Source organism: Pinus tabuliformis, chromosome Q, assembly GCF_031772625.1.
Source record: "Pinus tabuliformis cultivar Carrire ecotype Pingquan chromosome Q, CPIR1, whole genome shotgun sequence".
In the NCBI taxonomy this organism is placed as follows: domain Eukaryota; kingdom Viridiplantae; phylum Streptophyta; class Pinopsida; order Pinales; family Pinaceae; genus Pinus; species Pinus tabuliformis.
Window position 1 is genome coordinate 527,699,780 of NC_142296.1, and position 25,799 is coordinate 527,725,578.

At 34.8% G+C, this 25,799-nt stretch overlaps 1 protein-coding gene across 1 annotated transcript; it reads right to left on the reverse strand.

Moving 5' to 3' along the window:
- Positions 1-16,129: 16,129 nt before the first annotated feature.
- Positions 16,130-21,833, reverse strand: LOC149220528 (transcription factor bHLH62-like). The gene is made up of 8 exons (XM_089384795.1): positions 20,971-21,833; positions 19,836-20,638; positions 19,551-19,754; positions 19,388-19,453; positions 18,180-18,248; positions 17,513-17,584; positions 17,249-17,410; positions 16,130-17,086 (listed from the first exon to the last, which is right to left on the reverse strand). Exons 2-8 carry the CDS (start codon positions 20,562-20,564, stop codon positions 16,994-16,996), a joined length of 1,395 nt encoding a protein of 464 aa, XP_089240921.1. The 5' UTR covers positions 20,565-20,638; positions 20,971-21,833; the 3' UTR covers positions 16,130-16,993.
- Positions 21,834-25,799: the final 3,966 nt, after the last annotated feature.

Genomic DNA, 25,799 nt, shown 5'->3' on the forward strand with positions numbered 1-25,799 from the left:
TGAACTTAGGGATATGTTGTTATTATTCTATATATGTTTGGAAAACATTCTTAAACTTTTGGACTAATGTTGGAATTTTGGACCTATTTCGAAAATTATTGGTAATCGTTTTAAGAAAGACGTATTCCCCAAGATATAGATCATATCAAGGAACCAAGTCCTCCTTCTAACACATTAGGGATTTATGCATTTCATTATATGTGAAGCATGTTATGGTTTTTGTCTTTTCTAGCATTTCAGTGTGTGAAGAATTCACCAAGATTTTGATCTCTATATTTTTCATCTGCTCCATTTTATTGACAAAGGAATTCACGATGGCTTCAACTTTGTTTCCTTGTTCTTTCTTCATTTCATAGTTTTTTTGTTTTTGAAGATTTAAATAATCTACCAAGCTTATGGCTTCCTTGCTTTCCATTTTCTGCACTTTTGTGCCTGAAGAATTTGCAGCCTTTATAAGAAAACAAGGGGAAAAATGTGATCTCGATCATGGAATTGAAAACCAGAAGTATTACCCTTGCCATGTGAATGCATGCGGTCAACTATAGCCACAACAATTTCCAATGGTGCCATAGAACCTGTTAAAAAGCACTAGAGACCATAGCTACACTAATAAACCCACAAAGATGCATTAAATTGGACATAAAAGTAAAAAACAAGCATGGAAAAATTCTATATCCTCTCGTTTGTGTTTGGGCAACACCATGAAATTCAAGAAAAATAGGTAAAAAAAAATTGAATGCAGTGATTAAGCTTATAACTAATTGCAAAAGTGAGGAGTAACAAAATTCCATCACAACTAGCAATCTTAAGAAATATTGTCCAAACATAATAGAATGTTGAAAATATTCCCAATTAAGGTCTTTCTTCCAACCCATGATCGAGGTTGAAATATGCTTTTATGAAAGCATAACTAAGGTGAAATTTTCATTAAACATTTTGGATAGGATTATCTATGAGGTGATTCTTTTTACCACTAACCTTTTTTTTCATAGGATTCCAGACCACAATCTAGGAGTGTTCTACCCTTGAAATTCCAATTTAATCAGAGGGTATGAATCATGATACAGGGTTAAAATTCTTCATTTTTGTTTTTATTCCATGAGGGTTTCAGCCTATATTTGGGAAGAATTTCTCTCCTTTTTTCATGGCAATAAAATGCAACATAGTTTTCAGGGATCGTGGAAAGAGAAAAGTGGATGAACTTGTATTGATAATTAAAAAAAGACATGATTATGTAATGGACAACTACAAAAACCCTTCCATTGAAATCCTCGTAGCTTGGTAGCTCGTAGATGCAACACAAATTTAATGTTTTCTTATTGGCCTTATGAATTTGATTATTTCCTATGTATACTTCTATATGGATTGATCAATTTAATTCCTCCCTAAGTTAATTTCATACATGTCTGGGCGTTCTCTCACATGGGCCATAAACATGCATATGGAAACCATACATGATTGTAGGCAATCGTACACACTACAATAGAGACCATATGTGCCTTATAATAATATAGCAATTAATATTCAGAAGAATGTTAGAAGTTATATATTTTATGAGCTAAGTTGCACATATATTTCGTTACCACTTGTCACATCATTTACATTTGTGAAAAAAAAGAGAATTTATTCATGATCCAGTTTTAAATGCACTTGAGATTGATACATATGTTCAAATGGTTTCAAAATCAAGAAAAAATGGTGTTATTTCTTTAGTTGCATTGTTAGCTATGCTTCTAATTACTGATTGGGAAAATGGAGGAGGAGATCCTTATCTTCTAGTTCAATGGGATTGGGTAAAAATGCAACTCATGTTTATCACCTAGAGTCACAAAAATTGGCTTGTCTAGAAAGAACTTGATAGGTGAAATCCCTTCACAAATTGTTGAGCTGCCAAACTTAAGCAATTGAAATGAAACTAAATAATTACTCGTGGGGGAATGTTAAATTTGTCTTCTATAACTCTTGATAAAAGTAAAAGTATTGCATCCTCGGCCATTTTATGTAAAGCTTCAGGTGTCTCAGTCAAATTTTTTGAAGCGAAAAGAAAATGCCTCCTCATCAAGAACTTTATAGAAAATGGATTGTATGTGAAATTCATGTCATGAAGACTCTCAAAGTGACTTAGAATTTAGTTTCAACTCTATGGGGATCCAAATTTCACCAAAAATGGAAATCACTCAGCAAAATATTAAGCAAAATTCAAGATACCAACCTTATAAATAGCCTTGTTATTAAAATACAAAGGATTTATTACATTTGCAAAGATCGGGCTTTGATTTCCTGTTGGAGAAAATCAAAGCTTTAAAATACTATTATTGGAGAATACATTGTATGGATATATGATCCAAACACGATGTTGTTAAGTGAATAACATGGGAGAAATAAGAAAATATTATGGACATCATAAAAGGGAAAATTCAAACTTAGTTGCTTTAGGTGCAAAGAGAAAAACAAGGATGTTTTAGGAATCATGATTATCAAAATGAGCATTAAATTAAGAAGATTACAGAGAAGGGGTCATTTGTTAATGTTCATGCATTATAAGAAACTAATATGAAAATCTACAAAGATTTAAAGAGATACATTAACCATGATATTTTCCTGGCTAAATATATGCATTGCATAAATTCATACTTTGTTCTTGAAATTTATTTTTAAAGTTTTCATGTCTAATGTAACTTATAATTAAATGGAGTGATAAAAACTATTCAACTTTAGAAGGCTTAAGAACAGTATTGGCATGAATTTTCAGCTTGCAAATGCCTTGTATAAACTAATAGTAAAGATGATAACCTAAACATTAATTTAGCATCTCAAAATTCATAATTTTCTAGATGACTAAAGGTTATCGAGAGTAAATGATGACAAATGAAAGTAGAGTACAGGTGATCCAGGTGGCTCTGAAGAGGATAAAAAATCAAAGTCTTTGGATTTCTTCGAAACTAGAACCAAATTGAAGAGCTCGTCATCATGATTCCAACGGCGTAGATGAAACTCAAATTTGACTTCGTATGTGCTAGTTATTAGCAGTCAAAATTCAAGTCAAAAGGAGAAGGACTTGTGTCGCCAACTAAATTTGGAGCACAACTAAATTTGGCAAAACCGATAAATTTGGTGATCACTAATTGAGTGACAATTTGGCACTTATTGGCAGTCAGAACATGTCAAAATGTCACATATTTAATTTTTTCAGTGACCCCTAAAAATGTGGTTGATGGTTTTGATAGGCTATTATTAAAAATAAAAATAAAACAATAAAATAGGGGTGGTATACCACTAGCTCCACCAACCCCAACCAATATATAAAACAAGATATTTAAATATATTGGGGGTTGAATGCCATTGGCGGACCTAACACTACATGACCCACTAGAATAAACAATGAACAGGGTCGACGGGGATCAAAACTGCCTGGCCAGCTGGTTGGCCTGCCCAACAGGCGACCCCATAACCAAATACAACCAAAAATTAAACACATTGCCCAACATTTAAAAACAAACATGCCATTTTGGGGAGGCCACAGGGTTGGAACCTGAGCCTGCCCCAACCTATTTTGAGCACCCACCAGCAGCTCACAGGCCATGCTTTGAAATCAATGCCCAAATTATTATATAACAAGCTCATTCATTTATTGAGGGTCCAAGAACAAGTGCCAAATGGAACCTCAACAGAAGAAAACCAGGCCGCGCAGATGCATGAGCGAGGGTAGAACCATGAACTAGGTAATATGTGAGGAATCTTTTAGATTCCCTAAAGGTCGAGTTTTGACAATGTTAAAAATATTTCAACTTTATACTCTGATTGCTCCGAATTTGACCAGGAATCTGATGGTGTAGACAATTTTATGATTTGAGCAGCCAATTTTCTAGAGGAAGAACATTGAGCAGTGGAACCTTGACACAAGAATATATAAGGAAAGTTTTAGATTTCCTCGAGGCCCGGATTTGACAGTTTCATAATGGGATCAACTTTATACATAATTCCAAAGTTGACAACCAATGTTGAGCAAATATTCATTTTAAGCTTGTTTAACACATCATCTGGTACCACTATGTATCAGTTTTTATTTGTCTCATAATACATCATTGCATCAAAATTCACCTACAATGGAAGCCACAACATATGCTTTCAAATGATTTGATATGCATATGACTAAAAAGAAAAAATAATAAGGACTTGATAAAAACCTAACTATACTCTTTAAGGGTCAACATTATTAATTGGCTCATAATGTCAGAACTTGAATTAATACCTTGAGATTCTCTTGGCTTTGATAATTATTTATTCCCTACTAACAAGGTCAAACCATGAGAAAGTTAAAGTTTATATGGCCCCTATCTGCGCTCAAATCACTCTCATTTCCACATTACCTGCATTAATTATAAAACAATCACATACACATCACAGTGTTAAAGAGGTGAAATTGCAATGAGAAAATCTTATATATCAATCAAAAGTACTAACATAAGATCATAAAATGTAATAACTATATGTTAATGCATTTCAATCATCTAGTTAATGTCTACTACATTATTTCCTCCTAGGATTTTTTTGCTTCAAAACATCTATAAGAGTGTCATTGCCATATACTTCTTAATGTTGACCTTATCTCAATGGACACTATTGTTGAGAACATAAAACATACCTCCATCCATAAATGAGTAGGAGTCACATCTAAAAGAAAAGAAAAGAAAAAAGAAATTAAAAAAAATATATATATATATATATATATATATAATCATTATATGCACCCCAATTGACACACACACACACACACATGTGTGTGAATTGGGGTTATCTCAGGTGGTTGGGTAGAATGGTTATTATCTCCCCCACCCAGGTCCAATTCCCTACAAATGACATGATGATGAAAAATATTGTTGCAATGGCTTTGTGCCTATGAGAGAGGATGATTTCTCTTGAAGATGAGTGTGTGTGTGTGAGAGAGAGAGAGAGAGAGCGTGAATTATTGATGAAGCATCTCATTTAGCATAGTTAATTATACAATAGTTATTGTCATCAGTACTTATTATAGTAGACATTGTGGTAGGTCTAACCTCTAGATGGTCACCACCAACAACCCTAGTAATAGGCATGTCATCCATAACAACATCTTCATGTGCCTATAATAATATTTATAATTATTTTATAAATCATAAACCCTAAAGAAGTTTATAATTAACCATTCAAAATATATTTCACTTATTTACCTTCATACTTACAATAGAAGTATTATATACCTCCCCTTGCTTGAATTCAACCAATGCTTGACGTCCTCTAGTCAAGGGGATTTTATATCATCTTGGGTAGACATCTTATCAAACTTGGCTAACTACACATCATAACATAACACAGTCAATTTTGATGTATATTTAAATAATATTTGAACAATTTAGTCAATTCGGGTTATCTCAAGTGGTTGGGAGGAAGGAATGAAATCCTCACCACTCGAGAAAAATTCCCACAAGTGGCATGATGGATGTTGACAATATATTGACAGTATACATATAGTCCCTATATGGAATATACAATGTTGTATCTATGAAAAAAATAAAATATTTGAAAATTTTAGTAATTAAAGCTTTTGAATTTTTGTACTTACATATCTTCCTTTCACTTTAAAATATCTTCTATGGGTAATTTTATGTCATCCAACCTTGTCCAGTCTATCCTTGGTGGCATTTGATGCATCTTTAATCCTACCAAAAGTTTGATGTGAATTTTAATGTTATTTAGTAGATCAGGTAAAAAATTGTCGGAATAGTAGGCTATGTAGGTTCATCACACCTCTAAACAGTACGGATATAGCCAGTTGATAATTGACTATGAAAGTCGAGTAACTAGCCAACTAATGGAATGACTAGGAAATCAACTTGTTGGGTAGTTAGATCAAAACAATTGACTAGTGTAGAGAACAAGATGGAGATTGGGTTTTTTGAATGTATGCTTCTGTGAGTAGAAATAATTAAAAAGAATTCTTTTGAATCCATCGCATAATTGAATAAATTGTCGACGGATTTCAAACCAACCAATGTGGTTCATCATCAGGACGATTTAGTTGAAGAGAAAATGATTTTACAATGGTATAAAAAGAGGGGGGAAGGTACGGTCAAAATTCAAATGAACTAATCGTTAGAAATTAGCTCTTAGAAACGAATCACAAGAAAAATAATAACAGTAAAAACAACAAATAATAATAATAAAATCATTAAAAAAAGGAATAAGAAAATAAATAAAAAGTTTAGATAATAAGAAAATTAAGGACAAAATAAAAATAATTTAATCTAAATAATGAGAAAATAAAAAATAAAAATAAAAACTCATAATTCTATTTATATAAATAATAAGGGTGAAAAAAATACAAAATAAATAAATTAAAGACTAAAATAATAAATAAATAAGAAATATAATTATATAAATTATATTAACAAGAATTAGGGGTCAAAGATAAAAACAAAGAAAAAGATTCAATAATAATAATAGAATTTAATTCTAAATAAAACCATTAGAATAAATAAAAATTATAATTTTTATATATATATATATAATTTAATTATAAATAAAATAGATATATAATAATATGGATTATATACCAAACAAAAAAAACATTAGGGGTTAAGGGGTCAAAAATAAATCAAATAAATTATTATAAAGAATAATAAATGAAAGGAGAGGTTAAAATATAAAATATAAAATAAAAATAAGAAAGAAAGGAGGAAGGAAGGCAATAAAGAAAAATTAATTTCATTGATTTAGATAGAATAAGAATAAACAAATAAAATAAAAAAAATAAGATAATCAAAGTGAAAAGAGGAGAACTAACAAATTACGAAAGAGACCTAGAGGAGAGAGCAGCGATCCAATTTTTACTAATCTACTAGTCGTCATCCTTATTAACACTGTTGGTCGCACGTTTCTCTATCTCAATGGCTTCCCTAAACTTTCTGTGATGATAATGAGAAACCTTAGCTACAACACATGCATCCTCAATACATATGTGATGCCTAGTATTAGTAGAATGCTCAACAAGAGCCAATGATTGAGAGAAATTATGCTTGATGTCTACAGCATCCTCGATTCTTCGCTTGATGGAATGACCAGTTTCACCTATATAATACTTTCCACAGGAACAAGGGATCATGTAAACACCTTTAGAGTTAGAGGGGTCGACCTGGTCTTTAACAAGGGAAGACCGAATAGTGGTAAGTGGCTTAAAGGTTGCAAAAATATTATTCTTCTTAAGAATCTAAGCCAAATTATCAGTGGTTCCTTGAATAAAAGGAATATGGACTATAGCAATGGGATTGTTGGAATCATTTCTAATTTTGGGTCCTATGGTTTCTTTTTATGCCTTTTGGAAGGATTTTAGGCCTTGGGGTTTACTATAACCATTGCTCTTAAAAACTTCCAAAAGATGAGATTTATCATCATCGATATGAAGATCATCAGAAATCCTAAGGGATCTGATAACAAGGGTATTCAAAACACTGAATTTCTAGGTTGGGTGATGATGGGAAGAGGATTTTTTTATTTCTGATAATCTTCATATCAATGATGAGAAAGCTCATATTTTTAGAATTTTTTAAGAGCAATGGTTATAGTAAACCCCAAGGCCTAAAAGCCTTCCAAAAGGGAGAAAAAGTAGCCATAGGACCTAGAATTAGAAATGATTCTAGCAATCTCATTGTCACAATCCATCTTCTTTTATTCAAGGAACCTTGACACAGGAATATATAATTAGAATTATGAGTTTTTATTTTTATTTTTATCTTTATTTTTAATTTTTTATTTTTCATTATTTGGATTAAATTATTTGTATTTTGTCCTTAATTCTCTTATTACTTAAATTGTTATTCATTTTATTATTCCTTTGCTTTTTAATGATTTTAATTATTATTATTTGTTGTTTTTATTGTTATTATTTTTCTTGTTATTAGTTTCTAACAACTAATTTCTAATGGATAGTTTCTTTGACTTTTTACCTTAGCTCTTACCCCCCTCTTTTTATATCCTTTTCAAATCAATTTCTCTTCATCTAAATCATCATGATGATGAACCACATTAGTTGGTTCAAAACGCGTCAACAATTTATTCAATTATGTAATGGATCTGGAAGACTTCTTTTTAGATAGAGATTGAATTTGTTATGTGCCCTCGCCAATCTATGTGGAACTCATCTTCCTCAATTCAAGGGAGTTTACTACATCTTTGTGCTATATAGGATGGCCTTATGGGTTGATTTAAGAACATGTTTTATAGTGTGTTGTGCATGAAAATATTTTGGCTTCTTACAATATTGTGTATGTTGAGCTATGCTCAAATTCACTTAAGGGTTGTAATGGTGTCTTTAGACACCACCTCTCACTTGGAATACTAGCTCTTTGATCTACATAGTCCTTCAACTCTCCAACATGGCATTACAAATAGTGGCTTGAGATCTAGCATTTTGTTTATAAATCTTGTCAAGTTTATTACTTGTGCACAATCTTGATGAATCAAGTCTCTCTAGTAGAATGACTTAGGGTTTTGACTCGTAGAAAAATATAGGATTAGATATGTAGATATAGATTATGAGTTTTAAGAAAGAGCTTATAGGCTTGTATGACCATAATTATGGAAATTGGGCACAAATATATGGAAATATTGTTGAAGAGTAAATAATTGTGGTTCTAATGTCAAATTGTTCTTCCAATGGCTTTGACCAAAGTTATCCTTCCTTTGGGTATAGAAGGATGATAAAAAAAAATTCCACTCCCCTTAAGCTTTATCTTGTCCTTCTCTAGAGAGGGATTTTCCTCCAACTTACATTCCTGAGATCTTCTCATTACACGTGTAAGCCACACTTCCTCTAACCAGGTTGATGATCTAAATATGGGCGCACTTGATACTCTTGTAATGCTTACTTTGAGTCCTTTCAATAGTGTGATAGGTTCTAAAAATATATGATCAACTAACTATATAAAAACTATGGACCTCACCAAGTGAGGGTTCCCCCTCTTGATTTGAGCTTCTTTGGGTAGCATATTAACATGTGACCCAATATTGACCACAATCGAGAATATAGAATCTGCATCTCCAAGTTGACTTTAGGATCATAATCATTCATTATTTTATCTCCTTGTTTTAGCTGACAAAGATTCTTGATTTGTTTCCTTGTATTTTTCTACTTGTACTTTTTTGATATGTTCAATATTTCCATAGGTTATCCTTTAGTTAATATCTACAAAGGCTCTTTAATAGTTTATTTTAATTTTTTATCTGCACTAATTTGGTTCAATAGCTTGTTCTTCCTTATACATTTTTTAAACATCCTTGTAGTCTCATTGATACACCCCTTTTTTAAAACTAGATTTAGATATGCATCTTTCTCTTTCTTCCTAGGATTTACTTAAGGGGTTTTGTCATGGAAAATTTACATTTACTTTATTCTTTATTTTCTCCAACATAAGCAGGAAATCCTCAACGAAGTAATCTCCCACCCATAGCAGTTGTAAAACCTTAGGTCAATAATATCCTTCATGGTGAGAATAGGGACTAAGGTGATCCTCTTTGAGATATAAAAAATGATATTTTTTGTAGAATCTATCTTTTCCACATCCTTGACTACCCCTTCCTCCTTGTCTTACATTATGGCCTCCTCTTTCTATATAATCATACTCCTTCCTTCTTGCTTATCTGGTTTCGATATGTTGTTTTTGTATGGTAAATTATCTAATAGTTAATCTTGTTTTCTTGATATGTTAGACATTTTTTAATGGTGTAAGTGTTATCTTCAAAAATGTCACATAATTTTTTTCTTGTCGATTCTCATGTTATAGGGTTGATCCCTTGTATTATAATCAGCCACCATTGTACAAATTTTACAATAGTTGTCAACTTCAATCTTTCTAACATTTTGGGTAATAGTAGTTGTTGTCTTAAAGTGGTATTATTCCATTGTAAGTTCCTCACGCATAGATGTGGTGCACCAAATATCTAACTTCATTTACTATAAAGTGAGGTATTCTATGGAATTTTGCATTCTTTCACACTTTTCTTCTAATCTTTTATCGGTCAACATGATTACCTAATCCTTATTGGTTTTAATGTGTTGTGCTTTCTTTAGCACTTCTTCATAAGTTTTTATTTCATTCGTTCTCAAATGTGCTCTAATATTCTATAGAAGTCTAGCCTCAAAACCATTGTACAATAATCTCCTTATCTATGGCATAGTGTATCTGAATAAGCTTGGCCCTTAAATATTTTACTATAATATTGCATAAACTCATTTAACATTTACTTGATCTCTTTGAGATTATATGTAGCAAGATGCTTAGAATATTGAGTTATAAAGAATGACAATTTGTCTTTTATCTAGTCTTTTGTTCTATTATGCTCTTCTATAAAATTCATGAACCATGTTAATGCTCATGTTTGTGAAGCCCCCATAAATTGCATTATTTTTTCGCTTCATTAGTGACATTTGTTGCACTTCATATATTTTCATAGATGAATTAATTCCCATGTGACTTTATCTCCTTTTTATAGAGGGAGGATTTCATTATTAAGGTGCACGATGCTTACCATCAATGACTAGATAGATAGTGGTGTCAATTTTATTACAAGAATCAACTACTTTTGATTATCAATTAGAGGTTCCACACTTATTCAATCATGATCACTTTCTTCCTCTTCTTATACTTTCACTTTCTACCATGCTATGCCTTTGTGGTCTTAATTCCTATATAAATAAGCCGATGAAACTATCAGTCAAAGTGGTTTGTATTTCTTCACCAATTAAGTTTGATGTGGAGGACACTACTAGTAAGATTTTCACTTGGATTAACAATTCATTCTCCTATTCGTATGGATAATTTAATAAAATGTCATTAGTTTAGGTTATATGGATCTATATTCTATATGAAACTTAACAATATTCATCTACTCAACTCCAAATTGAGGTTAATCCAAGATCAATGTGCAATCATTGACATGGGACTTCATATATGTTGACACTTTGCCTTCATGATTTTGACATTCTTTGTATCACAAGCTCTAATTCATTGACGTACATGCATTCAACAGTGTTTCATAGATGTAGGGCTCCCATGTTAACCTCCACACTAGGCAAAATTTATTCTATAACAAGAGTCATTGATGGTGCTTCCACTTCTACACCTAGTCAACCTTCTAGAGTAGATATAAACATGATCTACATCAATTTAAGTTGCTCCACTAGATATATTGCCTCAAAAACCATTACAATTGCTTCTTCTTCGATAGCTAAATTTCCTACCTGACTCAACCTAAGTAGGGTTAGGATCTTATCAACTTGACATTCCACTACCTATCTCTTCTTCTAGATCAAAAGAGATCTAAAACTTATCTTAAGTCAAATCTCCTCCATTTTCTCTTATCTCTATTAATTTTTTGCAAGATGATTAGATATTTATATTTTTTATGGTTATTGTTTATTGTTCTAATGTATATTGTATTTTTTCCTCAGTCAATGTTTGGTTCTTTCTATTCCGTGATGTTCTTACTTCTTTCAATGATCTTCTTTTGTTTTCTTCAATGCAATTTGGCTATGGTTTTTTCCCCTATAAAGTATTCTATACATAATTCATCTACAATTTTCTCAAACCATTCATTCATGTTTATTCTACCTCCATTAATATGTTCTTACCACAATCTTTGATATTCTTCTATGGTCATGTCTTATTTCTCTCAAATAAGTTCTTTATCTACAAGGGTGTTGACTAAGAATTTTCTCATGGGGTTTTTAAAGAATCATGTCATAGCCTCTATAATGATTAGTTGGTTTCTTGTTTCATAGTTCTTCAAATAATTTTCTAATTCCCACCTTTCCCACTACTCACTTATATCCTTCTCAATCAGTGTTTATGCATGTATGCATTTTAGCAAACAATGTGTGCTCGTCAATACTACCAAAAACCAAACCAATGTTGTAATCTAAAGGATTATATTGCAATCCAGTCACCGATATTGCAACAATAAACCATCCCATATAATCAACGCCTACAAAAGAATACATAGATGTAGAAAGGATAGAGAATAGTGAGTATAGAACTAGCAATAAGTAGTCTTTATTGATACTTGATAATTCTCCCTTATTACAATGGCATTATGACAAATATTTATACCTTTACCTACACGTATTGTAAGTACCATTGTTGGTTGGCATAGGTATTTGATCAACTAACTCGACTACTTAGTTAACACATACAAATATAACTCTAGTTGGCTTACTAACCTAGTCAACTAGGTCATTAAACTATCCTACAACATTTGCATATTAGGAGAATTCAATATCACACTAGGAATTGCCCATTTTGATTGAGAAAACTTTTGGAATGTTAAGACCTCTACAATAGGAAGAGAGAAGGGCTAAAATTAATATGCAACAAAGGCATTAGCATCCCTTAAATACTGAAACCCATTTAAATTAATGATTTCAAACCAAAAACATTACTAAGTGCATGAAAAAGATAAGAATTGATACATGGGTCCAAACTAGTCATTATATATTAAAATCAATGATTTTTGCATAACCAAAAAAATGATAGAATTTATAAATATTGATCATTATATTATCAATATTTTTAACAAATTCAATTCCAATAATCGAAACAAGTGATTAAATTAATCAATTTTCCAATTCTTCTCATTACCACATATTCCTAGAAAATTGAAAGTAATAGACAATTATACATATTGAACTAGATTTGTTCATTTGTTGAGCAGTTGAACATACTATTGTGCTATCAAATTGATAAGTTGGCGGAGTACTCGAAACATTATTCATTAGTTAATTTGCAATTGGAAGAATTATGCAATGAAAAAATATATTATTTTATTAAACAATCAAATTACACACAATCTATGTTTGTCAAACAAATTACAAGTCCTTTTGCAAGAGACGATAAAATGAATGAATAGACATTAAAAGACTAAATTTATAATTTTCTTATCTACCTACAACTAAAAGAGATGAACAAAATTGTTATTTCAATGTGAAGGAACCAAGGGAATGTAAAAGCAATGAAAGTAAAAGAGGTTTATTTATGCTAATGATACAAAGTTAAATGTGATTCTATGGAGGTGAGAATTCCAACTATAAATATAATAGATGGTGGAGAAAGTAATTTGGTATAAATTAACAATTGCAAATTTAGTGTTAGCAATTCTAAAACTCTGGGAATACAACACAACCTAGGTAATCCTTATGGTTTTGACTAGGTTATTTCAAGAGTAAGGGAAGAGACCCCAAATCACTCCAAACATGATCACTAAACATTTAAAAATAAATTGAATAAAATTGATATGTTTTAATTAATTTTGCAACAATGTTCAAGCATTAATTTAAAGCAAGGTAAAATATGCATCAAAATATAGAACACATTGTTCTTTCAATAAAGCTTTTTTTTTTATCTTTTTTAGGAAATAAAAACAACCTTTTGTTAGATAAAAATATGTTTACATAATCATGCATATAGCATGTGTTGGAATAATCCCCATATTACATATGACTAATATCAAAATACGGGACACATAGGCCCCTCAAGGAAACCCAACCCCATAGGGTACATTTCGCATAGGATACATTTTACATATGCACCAAGCGCATTCCAAAAAATCACCCTCCAAAATCATGGACAATGCTATACATCAACAGACCCAAGGCCGAATTATTTAAAAAAAAAAACAACATGCAGATCCTCAGAAAACCCTGAAGGGATCATCAAAACAAAACTCAAAAACGGGCATACTACCATTCAAAGTTGGTCACCAAATCCCCAACGGGAAAATATATTAGGGGAAAGAGCACTATGCCCACAGAACCAAGCCCCAAGGGACGCAGACATCCAAAAGCAGGGAATAAACCCAAGTCTGGGCAATATAACAAGGTTGGAAGGGCCACAACCACTGAAGACAATCTCATAAACTGGCAACAAGAAACGCAGCTAGAAAAGCTCGAGACCACAACAACCAAGGAATTCGCAACAACGAACCCCATGTAGACGAAACCTCGCACATAAGACACACACAAAAACATTGAACAACAAACGATAAACCCCCCAAACCATAACCTCGCACCACATCAAGGCCCACACACCTCCATCCATAGCCAAACCAGTAAAGAGAAGCCTCGGTGGATAGAGAACCAAGGGAGGCGCGTAACAAGGGAGGCTACTAGGGTTCAGCCAGCCTGCTCCTGCTCCGCTTATGTGTCCCTCCAGCCCAAAAATAGAGAAATAGGGCCATCGAGAAGAGAAAAGAGTCCACAACTATGCCTTGTGTATGAACCCCCAACGGCAAAAGGATGGAGCCAGTATCATGCCCAATGGGCAAGGAAAGCGGAATTGCAACGCAGGGCAAAGTCCAAGCAAGAATGGTGAAAGACCGTAAGCATGACCCCACATCCACCCAATAACTAGCCACCACACCTCCATAGAAGAAACTTGCAAACAAACTTAGCCTCCCACCAGAGTAGACAAGAAGATACCGCCTCCATAAATTCAGAGAAGCATGGGGCAGGGGGTGAAGGCAGTTAAAAATCTAGCCGCCCCACCCCCCACTCCATGGAAAAAAAACCGCGTCAAAGAGGAAAAATGATAAAGAAGAGAATATTAGAAGTGAAGGGAGATTCACAAAGAAAACCGACAAAAGCTCATTTTTTTGTAAGAAACCGCCTCTAGCGTTCTCCGACTCTCGCTAGGGTTCTCCCTCCAAGTAGTTTGGATAAAGCTTGAGAAGCTATGAAATCCTTTAATCATTGAGGTTTTGGAAGATAAAGCACATCATACTTTGAATGTTAAAATAGTTAGAATTAAGCTTCAATTTTTATAGCATTTTCTTGTAACATAACAAAAATAAATCCCCTAGCCATTGTAAAATTTCTTATGATATATGAATTCATCGTTGTATCTCATAATATAGTTTTCATCATTTTATTCAACTTTTGGAGTGTTATAATAGCCAAAATAGAATGATATATAAAAAGTGTAAGGTTTTCAGTGCACATGATATAAAACATGTAAAGGTTTTCATTATGGTGTATGAGACCCAAGGTTTTCACCACACATGATACATAACATGTAATGTTTTCACCATGGTGTATGAGACCCACTTCACAAAGCAATTAAGTCTACAAAGATAAACATACTTTACACCCTCTAGATCTGAATTTTAGACTCAATTCAACTATGTGTAGAGAGTGATCATCAATATTGAGTATTTCATCATTTCATTTTGTTAACAAACTCATATTTCAAATCTCCTTAAATAAAATAAAAATTTATTAAAATTTCCATCCATAAATAAGTAATTAAATTTTGTTTCAAAAATAAAATTAAAATTAAAATTTATATATTCCCATTATATATAAAATTTAATTGTATAGTTATTATATACCGCTTTAAATATCTCTATAATTTCAGAGGTTATAATCAAAATATCATAATCAACCAAAAAAATACATATTATCTATAAAATGCAATCCAAACACCAAACATTGAAATATGTACTAAAGATAATAATATATAATTTAGATATTATAATCTAAATGTCATAATCAACTACTGAAAAATAAAAATAAAATTATATATTACCTATAAAATACAATCCAAACACCAAACATTGAACTGTGCAGTAATAAATTCAAAGAGAGATGATAGTATGCAAATTCAAACACCAAACATTGAAATGTGTAGTAATAAATTCAAAGAGATGTGATAATAATTCATGTTGTCAACAGTGCTCGCTAATATTTAAAGTTTATATAGTGCTTGTCTTTATTTGAAACCAATGGAAAAAAAAATTAAACCATTAAAAACTCGTCATAAATATATCAAAACTCCATTCTTGGAAGTGGTATTTTGTCCTATTAAAATGAGTTAACGATAAAGGGATTAAAAAGTCGTGTGCAAAGTTGCACGACAGATCACCCTCTAATTATTTTATTTTATAAATGGCGAGGAGCGTGTATCATTTGTCATAACCATGCTGCAAGAAGATTCATGTTCTTGAAAAATAAAAATTTACAGTAACCATTGAAGCTGTATGATTGCAATATTATATTAAATTATCTCCGTATTAAAATAACAAAAAGTCATATTCTCTAACCACATGCTGTTGAAAAAAATATATATATTGAAGGCCGAGTATGTCGTTAGTTACAGAGTCGAGGACACCTATATAAATTACTTTTTGATCCTATAAAAGTCCAGGTTCTAAGAATTCCATAGCCACTATTAAACAGAAAAAGTTGAAAGCTTTTTAAACCCTGTAGCTCCTAGCTTATTGGAGCATAAAGATAGGTAACACTATTATTTAAAATACTACAGAAATAGTTATGAATGTGACAGGTTATGCCTTTTACTTTGAATTTTCACTGTGTCGCTTGTTTGCGGGGAATGCGTTGGGCACAGTAACTTGATTGTCTGCTGTGTTTGAATTCCAGCTACCAACCCTGCTTAAAAATGTGAATGCTTCTAGAGAATGCCCAAAATCCTATATCCTTCGTTGACTGAAACTCGTTTGGTATTAGCCGCCCCAGGATCAGCGAACTCATGTGCATTTATAACGTTACAGAAGCATAGAAACACGACAAATGTCAACCTTGCGCACACAGTTTATATTCATGCCCATGCTTGTTAACAGAAAAATGGAAAGTATCTATGGAAGGCCTCGCTATTATTGCAAGACACTTCGAATAAGATTTAGTCAAAAGTATTGATGACTTAGCACCATTTCCAAATTAGAGAAAAACCGCGGTTCCATCTAGTAGGGGAATCTATCTGTAGATGGTATGAAAACTGCAAAGAATTTGAGGGACTCAGATAACCGGGAATTCATGATATATTTACATTCCTGGTAGGTAGGTTAAGCAGTAGCATGTATGTTGCAACTGCAACCAAACATTGCTAAAAGTCACACAGTCAAAGTGTGATAAGTTTTGCCGTGAGGAGATCAGTGTCAGTGTATTGGGGTATTAGAGTGGTCGCTGATGATGCTGCTGCAATCTGCTTTGCAGCAACCCCATGTTATACATATTTTGCAGCTCGCTGTCCCAACCTTCCTGCCTCTGTCCAATGTTAGATTGAATCTGGTGAGTACTTGAACCAGAAATAAGAAAAGCCAGCCACAGTGAAATCAGGCAAAGACATCCACCAAAAAAAACTCTGCAAGGAACGGACCAGTGAAACCCCCCAAGGAGCCTCACCTTTTAAGCAAAATTAATTTTTACCTGAAAATTTGCACCGTCAAACATTTCTGCAGAGTCTACTGAACTCATAGTGGAAGGTATATCCGATCCGGGACTTGGTACCGTTTGCAGAGAAGCCTGCTTCAGTTGGTCCAAATGGAAGTATGTAGGAGACATTCCCTTGCTCGAGAAGCTTCCAGACATCTAAGAACAATTGAAAATTTTTCTTTAGCTTGAAATCAGAAACCTAGAAAAATACTTGTTTCACCAAATATATCACAACATTCTGGCTTATAAAAATTTTACCTCTTTGGCAAAGAAATTGTCGATGTTAAAGTCAAGTTTTGGATTGACTGTAGCCAATTTCATGGACAAGAACTGTATTCAGAGAAACAAATCAGAAGACAAAATATCAGAATTCGGGGTAAACAGCTGTTCTTTCCGTTAAATACTTGCAGTCTAGTCATCAAACATCCAAGAAGATAGTTGGGGACAAAACTATTGGCTAGGAAATAGTGCTGTTGTCTACAAGGTCTAGTGAAAGTTGGGAAGAGTAGGCACTAGCATGAGTTCAGATGTCGTGAGAAATATATCAAGCTTAAATGCTAAAAAACTGATGGGAAGAGTTCCTAAAGCCACCTCCCTACTCATACAATATTGGTCCTGCAGATGATCCTCTAAAACCATTTGTGTCCATTGTCATGATTAATTGGAGCAGTAGATAGGGGGTGTCCAGCAATAGTGTTGTATACTTTTTGTAATCCCACCTAGTGGTACCAAGCGATAAATAAATGCTAAGTTTGCAACATAGATGGGGGTGTTCAGGGTGCATAATTAGTTCCACTGTCAAGGTACCAAAGATTATTGGGAATTTACAAAGCTTACAGGCTACTGGTGTAATGAGAGCAGTTTATGGGTCAGTAATGACCAAAGCCAACAAGAAGAGAAAAGAGAGTCTTATTGCATCTGTTACCTCTACTTGGTGTTGAAGAGATTGAACATAGTTGATGATCTCGTCAAGCATTACTGCTTTACCAGTTACCTGCATACAATTGAACCAAGTTATCTCAATTTTGATGATCTGAATAATGAGATTCCTTCAAACATGAAATCCAAAATGTCAATAGAGACTTAAACTTCTTTCATGAATATTCAAACATCTGAAATAAACTAACAAAATCCAAGGACGCAAAACACACTCGCTATATAGTTACATCTTTGTATGGTGTAGATTTTTCCCTCCATTAGGGATTTTCTGTAATCCTGTATTTCTGTAATCTCCCATTTTTCAGAAGTTTTGAGTCTCATGCTTTGTGATATTTTTCTTATTAATGCAGGCAACTCTAAGCAGTGCACTCCCAGTCACATATACAATGCAAAGCCTTTTGTGGATCAACTGATTCCAACCTGCTAGCATTGCTCAGTGCCTTTGAGAACTCATATGCAAATTCATGATCATTTTAGTATTTCCTCTACAGGATAATGTGGATGTGTAAAGAGTGTAGTGTTTTGGGTCACAGGAAGAGGCTAGTTCCTACAATAGCAAAATCCCCAACAAAATAGGAGTTTCCATGAAAATAAGAACAGTTGCCTGAGGATAACCCTTGCAGATGCACACATCCCCTTACACCCGTACCCACAAGCTAGCATAAAGCACTCAACATGCAAGTAGATTAACTACAGCGAGAGAGATCTACATAAAAGTTCTCCCACTACCCACAAAAGCAACTCCTATATTTATCAAGCTAAGGATACTGAGAAACATAGATAGCCTCCTTTCCCCTGACCACAATCGTAGATACAAAGGAAGAAGCGTTTTTCTATGCAATCCCAGAGTCACAAACAGGGATATAAAACTCCACAGAATCCAAAATTCTAACAACATTGTCAAGTAAAGGGTTGCCTGCAGGGTATTGTGCAGACCTCCCAAGCCACCGTCAAACAAGGGAGCCTAATGAACATGGAGTTAAGTTTGAGCCCATAAAACTCCACAGAATCCAAAATTCTAACAACATTGTCAAGTATAGGGTTGTCTGCGGGGAACCTAATGAACATGGAGTTACGTTCGAGCCCTGAAATTTTCCGTCTAAGTCAAAGGAGACAATGTCAATAGTATTATCGCTAAGTTTATCAAACAGAACAAGGGATGGAAGAATCTAGAGAGTCACACGAGTTAGTTACCTTGTTACACGTAGGTACCAGGTCCTGCAAGAATTTCATTCTTTGATTAATCTTTTCTCTTCTCACCTGAAAGAAGAGCCAGAGTCAGCACAAACACTATCACAAACTTAACAAATGACTCAGAACGTAATTAAACATAATTAAAGTGGAGTTTTGAGCTTACCCTTTCAGCTAAGCTATGGCTGTCAGTAGCCTGGCCTCTCCTTGCCCTAACATGAATATAATTATCGTCCTTCTGAGCAACCTTTGGATTCTTCTCCTTTCCCTTCTTTGAGTTGGAGTCAGAGGTCTCCTCATTGTTATCATCGTCATCAATTTCACTACTCTCGCCAAGTCTGCACCTTTTGGCTTTAGCCTCCTCTTGTTCCTGCATTAATTCAGTCAGAACATACAAGGATACAGAACTTTGAGAAAATGTAAAAGAAATATGCGATTATAGAGCTCGAACCTTGCCATTGTCTACTGAAGTCAAAGATTTAGCTCTTCTTTTCTTCCCGATGCCATCATCTACGCGTTTGTTCGGTTCAGAAAAAACGCTCATGGTTTCCCCTCCTTGTTGGACTGCTCCGATAACAGGTCGCAGGTTCGAAGCCCCGCAACCGACGTTTTCCGAAGAATTGCGATCCATGTTGTTGAAAGAAGAAAATTTCGGCGCCTGCTCCACAAAGCCTGGGTCCGAAGGAAATTGCACCAAGGCACTCGGTACACTTCCAATGCTAAATTTGGAAACCTCGGAACCGAGATGCGAAGCGTCCAAATTTCTCCATCCCGTTGCATTCACGCCATTTTTAACGCCTGTCGTATGAAATTGAACAGAATTTGCCAACATCGGAACATTGTGCACTCCGATGCCTCCGGAACCGTCGGCATTGGAGCTTTCTTTAGCCATTACGGGTGAAAAACTTGACTTCCGTAAATATTTAGCTGCAAATGACGGATCGGCGTAAAAAGCTCCATCCACATTACTAATAATACTCTCGGTAGCTCCTCCAAAGGCATTCTGGGTAGCAATTTCTCCAAAATCTCCAGCGTATTTCTGAGAATAGCGAGATTCGTCACAAAAAATGGTGTCCATTGTGTTTAATGAACAACTTAACGAAGAGTGAAGGCTAGCCAACGACTTAGAATCAGGAACAGCTTCAAAAGTCTGCCGTTCCACGCCGAAATCAGAGTCCATAACTCAGCATTCGACTAAATTTCTCAACGCTTGTTCAATTTCAGTATTTCACTCAAAATATTTCACTATGTCCCCTGCAAAAACAAGCGCAGAAAACAATTACAGGTCAGTTTTAGGCACAAAATGACGATTCTGAAGCCATTGAACATATGTCCTTGACGAAACCAGAAAACTTCAGATCCTAAAGACCAATCTGTAAGTTCTAAGACGCGTAATAACGATTTTGAAGCCATTGAGAAGACGTATAACGCGTCTTTACATAATTATGACGCATAAAGCAAAAAACTTCGCATCTTACAGCCAGCATTTGAGTTCTAAGCCACAAAACAACGATTTTGAAGCCACTGAAAAGACGTTACTTCAGCATAAATCAGGCCAAGCTGGAAAGCCATTAAAATCTACTTACACTTGCGGAAAATAAAGATTTTTGGGAATGAATTTTCTTTTCTGTGCTCAAATCAGAGAACAATTCTTTACAGTGCACCGGATTCGATCCGCGATGGCACTGGATATTCAGATTCCGGACAAAAGAAACAGAGCCGATTGACAGCAATTGACAGCAATGCACATCGAATTAGCTCGCAGATCTTGACGCGTTCAAAAGCCGAGAAATGGCAGATCACGTCAGGCTTCCGCGGACGGATCCGAATGAGGGCGCTTGTGCATCGTTTAAGCATTTAAACAACGAAAGAAATTCCCTCCCTGTACGGCACATCCTGCTACAGGAAAACAATCGCCGCGGGACGGGGAACGGCACATTGTATGTCTCAAAGACACAAAGACGGAGTGTATAGATAACCAACCGTATGCGTATCAGTGCAGGGGCGTATTGTGGAAGTTAGAGAAAAAGAAAATTGGGCTAACTAGGGTTCTAATTTTGGGATTGAAAGCTAAACCAAGGGATCTGGTACATTGACCTGAGTTGAGGTCTGGAATAAGAAAATGATAGTAGTGGATGCCAGTGAAAGAATAGAGTAGAAAATTGGGAAAGACAGTTGCCAGCTTAATTACACCATTTTTGTGTTGTTGCCTCCTGTATCTTGTTGGATAGTCATGTCCAAGACTCCGTGCGTGTTCCTGGAAGGGACAACAATGAATATTACGCCCTCATTTCTATTGGTGAGGACGGCCAATATCGCGAATCACGGTTTCGATTTTGTCCTCGGGCCCAACCAGATTTACTTATCAGCTCAACTGGAATTAATGTACGTCAATGGCTAATTCTTCACCCAGAGTTCACCAGTCCACTTATCTTTCCTGTAAAATTAGAAATGTGATCAAATAACGTAAAGGGGACTTCGACGAAAAACGATGCTCGGGGAAGAAAAAGAAGCATATAAAGTGACTCAACGAAGAGGAAGTAAACTTTAATTTATGGAAAGCAAAAAGATAGAGAAATAATATTGACTTTAGTTAAAAAGAAATAGAAACTGAGGTTTCTCCAAGTAGGTGAAGTGAAGAATAAGTGAGTTATAAGTCATAATATTCTCACCAAAGCAAAGTAAGTGGTTTAAGAGTTTTGATTAGGAGTTCATAAATGGGAGACCTTGTTTCTCATTTACATTATTTTATTAATTTATTTCTTGGTGCTAATTTTAAGTGAGGTTGGAAAGGGTACAGCGGTAGTTATAAAAAGTTAAATAAGCTATATTTAATTATTTTATATTAATATTTTTTTACAGTATTTTATTGAGGTTATAATTTTGTCATGAAAATAGTAAAAATTTTGGTAAGATTTTGACCAAAATTATATTAAAATTTGGGAAATTTAAAGTTTCAAAATTTTTGGGTGTTTTAGGGGATTTTGATGGTGTTGAATCTATTTCTACCATCAATGATCAAAATTCTCCAAAAAAATTGAGAAATTTGAAGCTTCAAGATTTTTGGGTGCCATAGGGGTTTTTGATGGTGTTGAATCCATTTCTACCATAAAAAAATGATTTAAACACTCTTATGTTGGATTTTTTACCAAAAAAATTGTTGAATTCTGATGAAAATGGCTTTCGGGGAAAAATTGTGGCTTTAGTAGACAGCGCCATATTTTTTACTTATTGTGTTTCCCTATGTTTTATTATATTAGTTTCTTCTTTTGCTAGCTAAATCTTTAGATTGCTTTGGTAGTGATATCATACTTAAAGTTGGTGCACAATCGTTGGGAGCTTTTTGGGATGGGCGACTGCGGGGAAAACGCGTAGATCTAGGATTTGAAGCAGGGTATCAGTGTTGGGCACCATGGAGGGGCGAGAGGGGGGGAGTTCCACTCCCTCCTACAGTCATGCAATCTCGAACCGCTTCAAGAAGCCAATGGAAGCAGAAACTAGGAGTATCAGTACAGAAAAACATAAAGACATCCGACCACAAGGGCAGGAAGAAAATTAGGAGGAAGTCAAAACAGAGAAGAGAACAGGGGGAGGTAGTCAGAAACCTGACCACAAGAATCTGACAGGACGCTGCAAACCTAGGTCAACCATTACACCCCGGGTGGTGTTAAGTGATCCAGCACTACAGGTGCATAGGGACCATATGGCAACTTATGCAGTAATATGCAAATTTATGGGGATATGGCCAACGGAAAGGGCTTTGCATGCATGGATAAAGAACCATTGGAAACCTAAAGGAGAAATAACTCTTCACCTTGGGTCCAAGGGTTTCTTCACAGTAGTGTTCACAAACTTAGAGGATAAAGATAGAGTGATTGAAGGAGGACCATATTTCTATGTTGCTGCAGGCCTATACATGCGACCATGGGTGATGAACTTTGTCCCGGAACGAGAAACGTTTACATCAGTGCCAGTATGGATAAGACTCTACTCCTTACCTTTAGATTATTGGCTGCTAGAATCCTTAAAAGCAATAGGCAATAAATTAGGTCATTTTTAAAAAATATCATAAACGACACTATGCGGAAACTACACCTCCTTTTCCTGAATATGCGTAGAAATGGACCTTTCAAGAGCGCTTCCAGACGAAATAATTCTAGAAGTATATGATGAAGAATGGGTGTAGGCGATGGACTACGAACATGTCCCATTTAGATGTCGCAAATGTCATGAACACGAGCATCTCTTCAGAGACTGCCCTTTAAACAAAATGGAGAGCAGTATTAAAGCCACCACAGCCAAAGATATGGAAGGCTTTACCAAGGTGGGTGGAAAAGGGAAAGGAGGGAAAAAGAACTAGAAGATAATCAATTAGGAGAAGCAACCAGGTCATAACAGGTTCAAGATATTAGAAGGAGAAGATGGGAACAATGGAACAAACTAGGTATTGGAGGAGAATCCTGTAGTGAAGGAAAAAGAAGAAAGCATGGAGGATAGACCTAAAAATAGCAAGCAAAAGGAGGATTTGCCAAGCACTATGGAACTTGATAGGGACCATGAGATGACCCTGAGCAAAGTTGGAACGGAGGACCATGACCTGCAGGAAATTCTTGAAAGGGAGAATCTCGATCTAGAAAAGTTCCTGGAGCAGGGTAAATCCAAAGGGGTTGAGTCTCTACCACAAGAGGAGTTTAATAAAGTACAACAGCTATTCCTTTGGAGATCTCAAGCAAAGGGTTATGGGGTCAAAAGAAACCATGATATTCAGGAAAGCGAAGGGGTAAAAACAATGGAGGCAACATTAGGACACGGTCCCAAGAACCCATGTAGGAAAAGAGGAAGAAAAAGACATAATGAGCTGCTGATAGAGTGTGGAAAATTCATGATCAACTTAGGTAAGATGAAAGACCTTACTAGTTACTCATTTACAAATCTTTCTTAATGAAGCTTACAACATGGAATATTAGGGGTCTAGGAAGTAAAAGGAAACAAAGAATTCTTAGTAACAGAATGAAAGAGGAAAAACCAGATATGGTGTTTATCCAGGAAACAAAATGTTCAATAGATCAAATAAGAGAGATACATAGCAAATGGTTGATCAAGTATGAATTTCTAGAAGTTGAAGTAGATAACACAACAGGAGAGATTCTCACACTTTGGAACCCCCAGAAACTTGGAATCCTAGATGTTGAAGCATCTAGGAACTACCTATTGATGGTGATCCAACCTTTGGGTGATAAGGAAGTATATTTGATCACAAATGTATATGGTCCTCAAAAACTTGAAGACAAACTCAGGCTGCTTACCTCACTGAAGAAGCTTAGGGAAAGATATCCGGTTATCCCCTGGATTATGGGAGGGGACTTTAATATGATCAGATCTCTTTCAGAAAAAAAAAGGTGGGACTAGAACACTAGGCAGAGACTCCATAACCTTTTAGAGATTCTTAAACGACGTGAGGCTTGTGGATACAGAGACAAGAAATGGTACCTTCACCTGGAATAATAAGAGGGGAGGGGCTTCTCAAGTTGCCTCTAAACTAGATAGATTCATAATCTCTGAGGACCTCATCCTCACAGGCCTTGACTTGTCTGCTATAATCCTCCCTTTTGGAGGCTCGAATCACTGGCCTATCCAACTTGAAGCCTCCTTTATAGGCACTCTGAGAAACAAACCCTTCAGGTTTGAAAACATTTGGCTTACCCATCCTGACTTCATTAGCAATATTGAAAAATGGTGGACAGAAGATATGCACGTTCAAGGTACTAAGATGTTCCTTCTATATCAAAGGTTGAAACATATCAAACTCGGGCTTAAAGATTGGAACAAAAATGAGTTTGGCAATATCTTCAAAGCCAAAAAAGTAGTTGAACAGAAACTACAGGAAATTAACCAGGTCCTAATCTTGGATGGATTTACCGAGGAAAGGAGAATACAAGCTGACTCTCTACAACATGAATGGGAAGGCATATGCAAGCAAGAGGAGATCTTCTGGAGACAGAAATCAAGGGTTCAATGGATAAAAGAAGGAGAAAGAAACACAATTTTTTCACAAGTCTACCATGGATCATAGGTCTCATAACAGGATCTCAAAACTCAGAGACACTCAAGGAAAACAGCCCAGCACCTGCAAAGATTTCCAAAGCATAGTAGAGGAGCCTCTCATAGACAGATCAAAATTCATCAATGACTTCACAAAGCACATTCCTAAGCTTGTGACAAGAGAAGACAATCACAATCTTAACAGGCCAGTGACTGTAGAGGAGGTCAACGAAGTCATCAAAGAGATGCAAAATAGAAAAGCTCCAAGCCCAGATGGGTTCAATGTAGACTTCTTCAAAGCATGTTGGGAAATAGTCAAGCAAGATATCCTTGATGTGGTGGAGGACTCAAGGCAAAAAAAAAATTGTTTTGA

Excerpts from the sequence above, each read along its gene's own strand:
- LOC149220528 (XM_089384795.1), bottom strand. The coding sequence starts at position 20,564 with ATGGACTCTGATTTCGGCGTGGAACGGCAGACTTTTGAAGCTGTTCCT. Across the intron at positions 17,411-17,512 it reads ACAATTTCTTTGCCAAAGAG|ATGTCTGGAAGCTTCTCGAG; the intron begins GTAAAATTTTTA and ends AATTGTTCTTAG. Across the intron at positions 17,087-17,248 it reads TTGACGGTGCAAATTTTCAG|AGGCAGGAAGGTTGGGACAG; the intron begins GTAAAAATTAAT and ends AACATTGGACAG.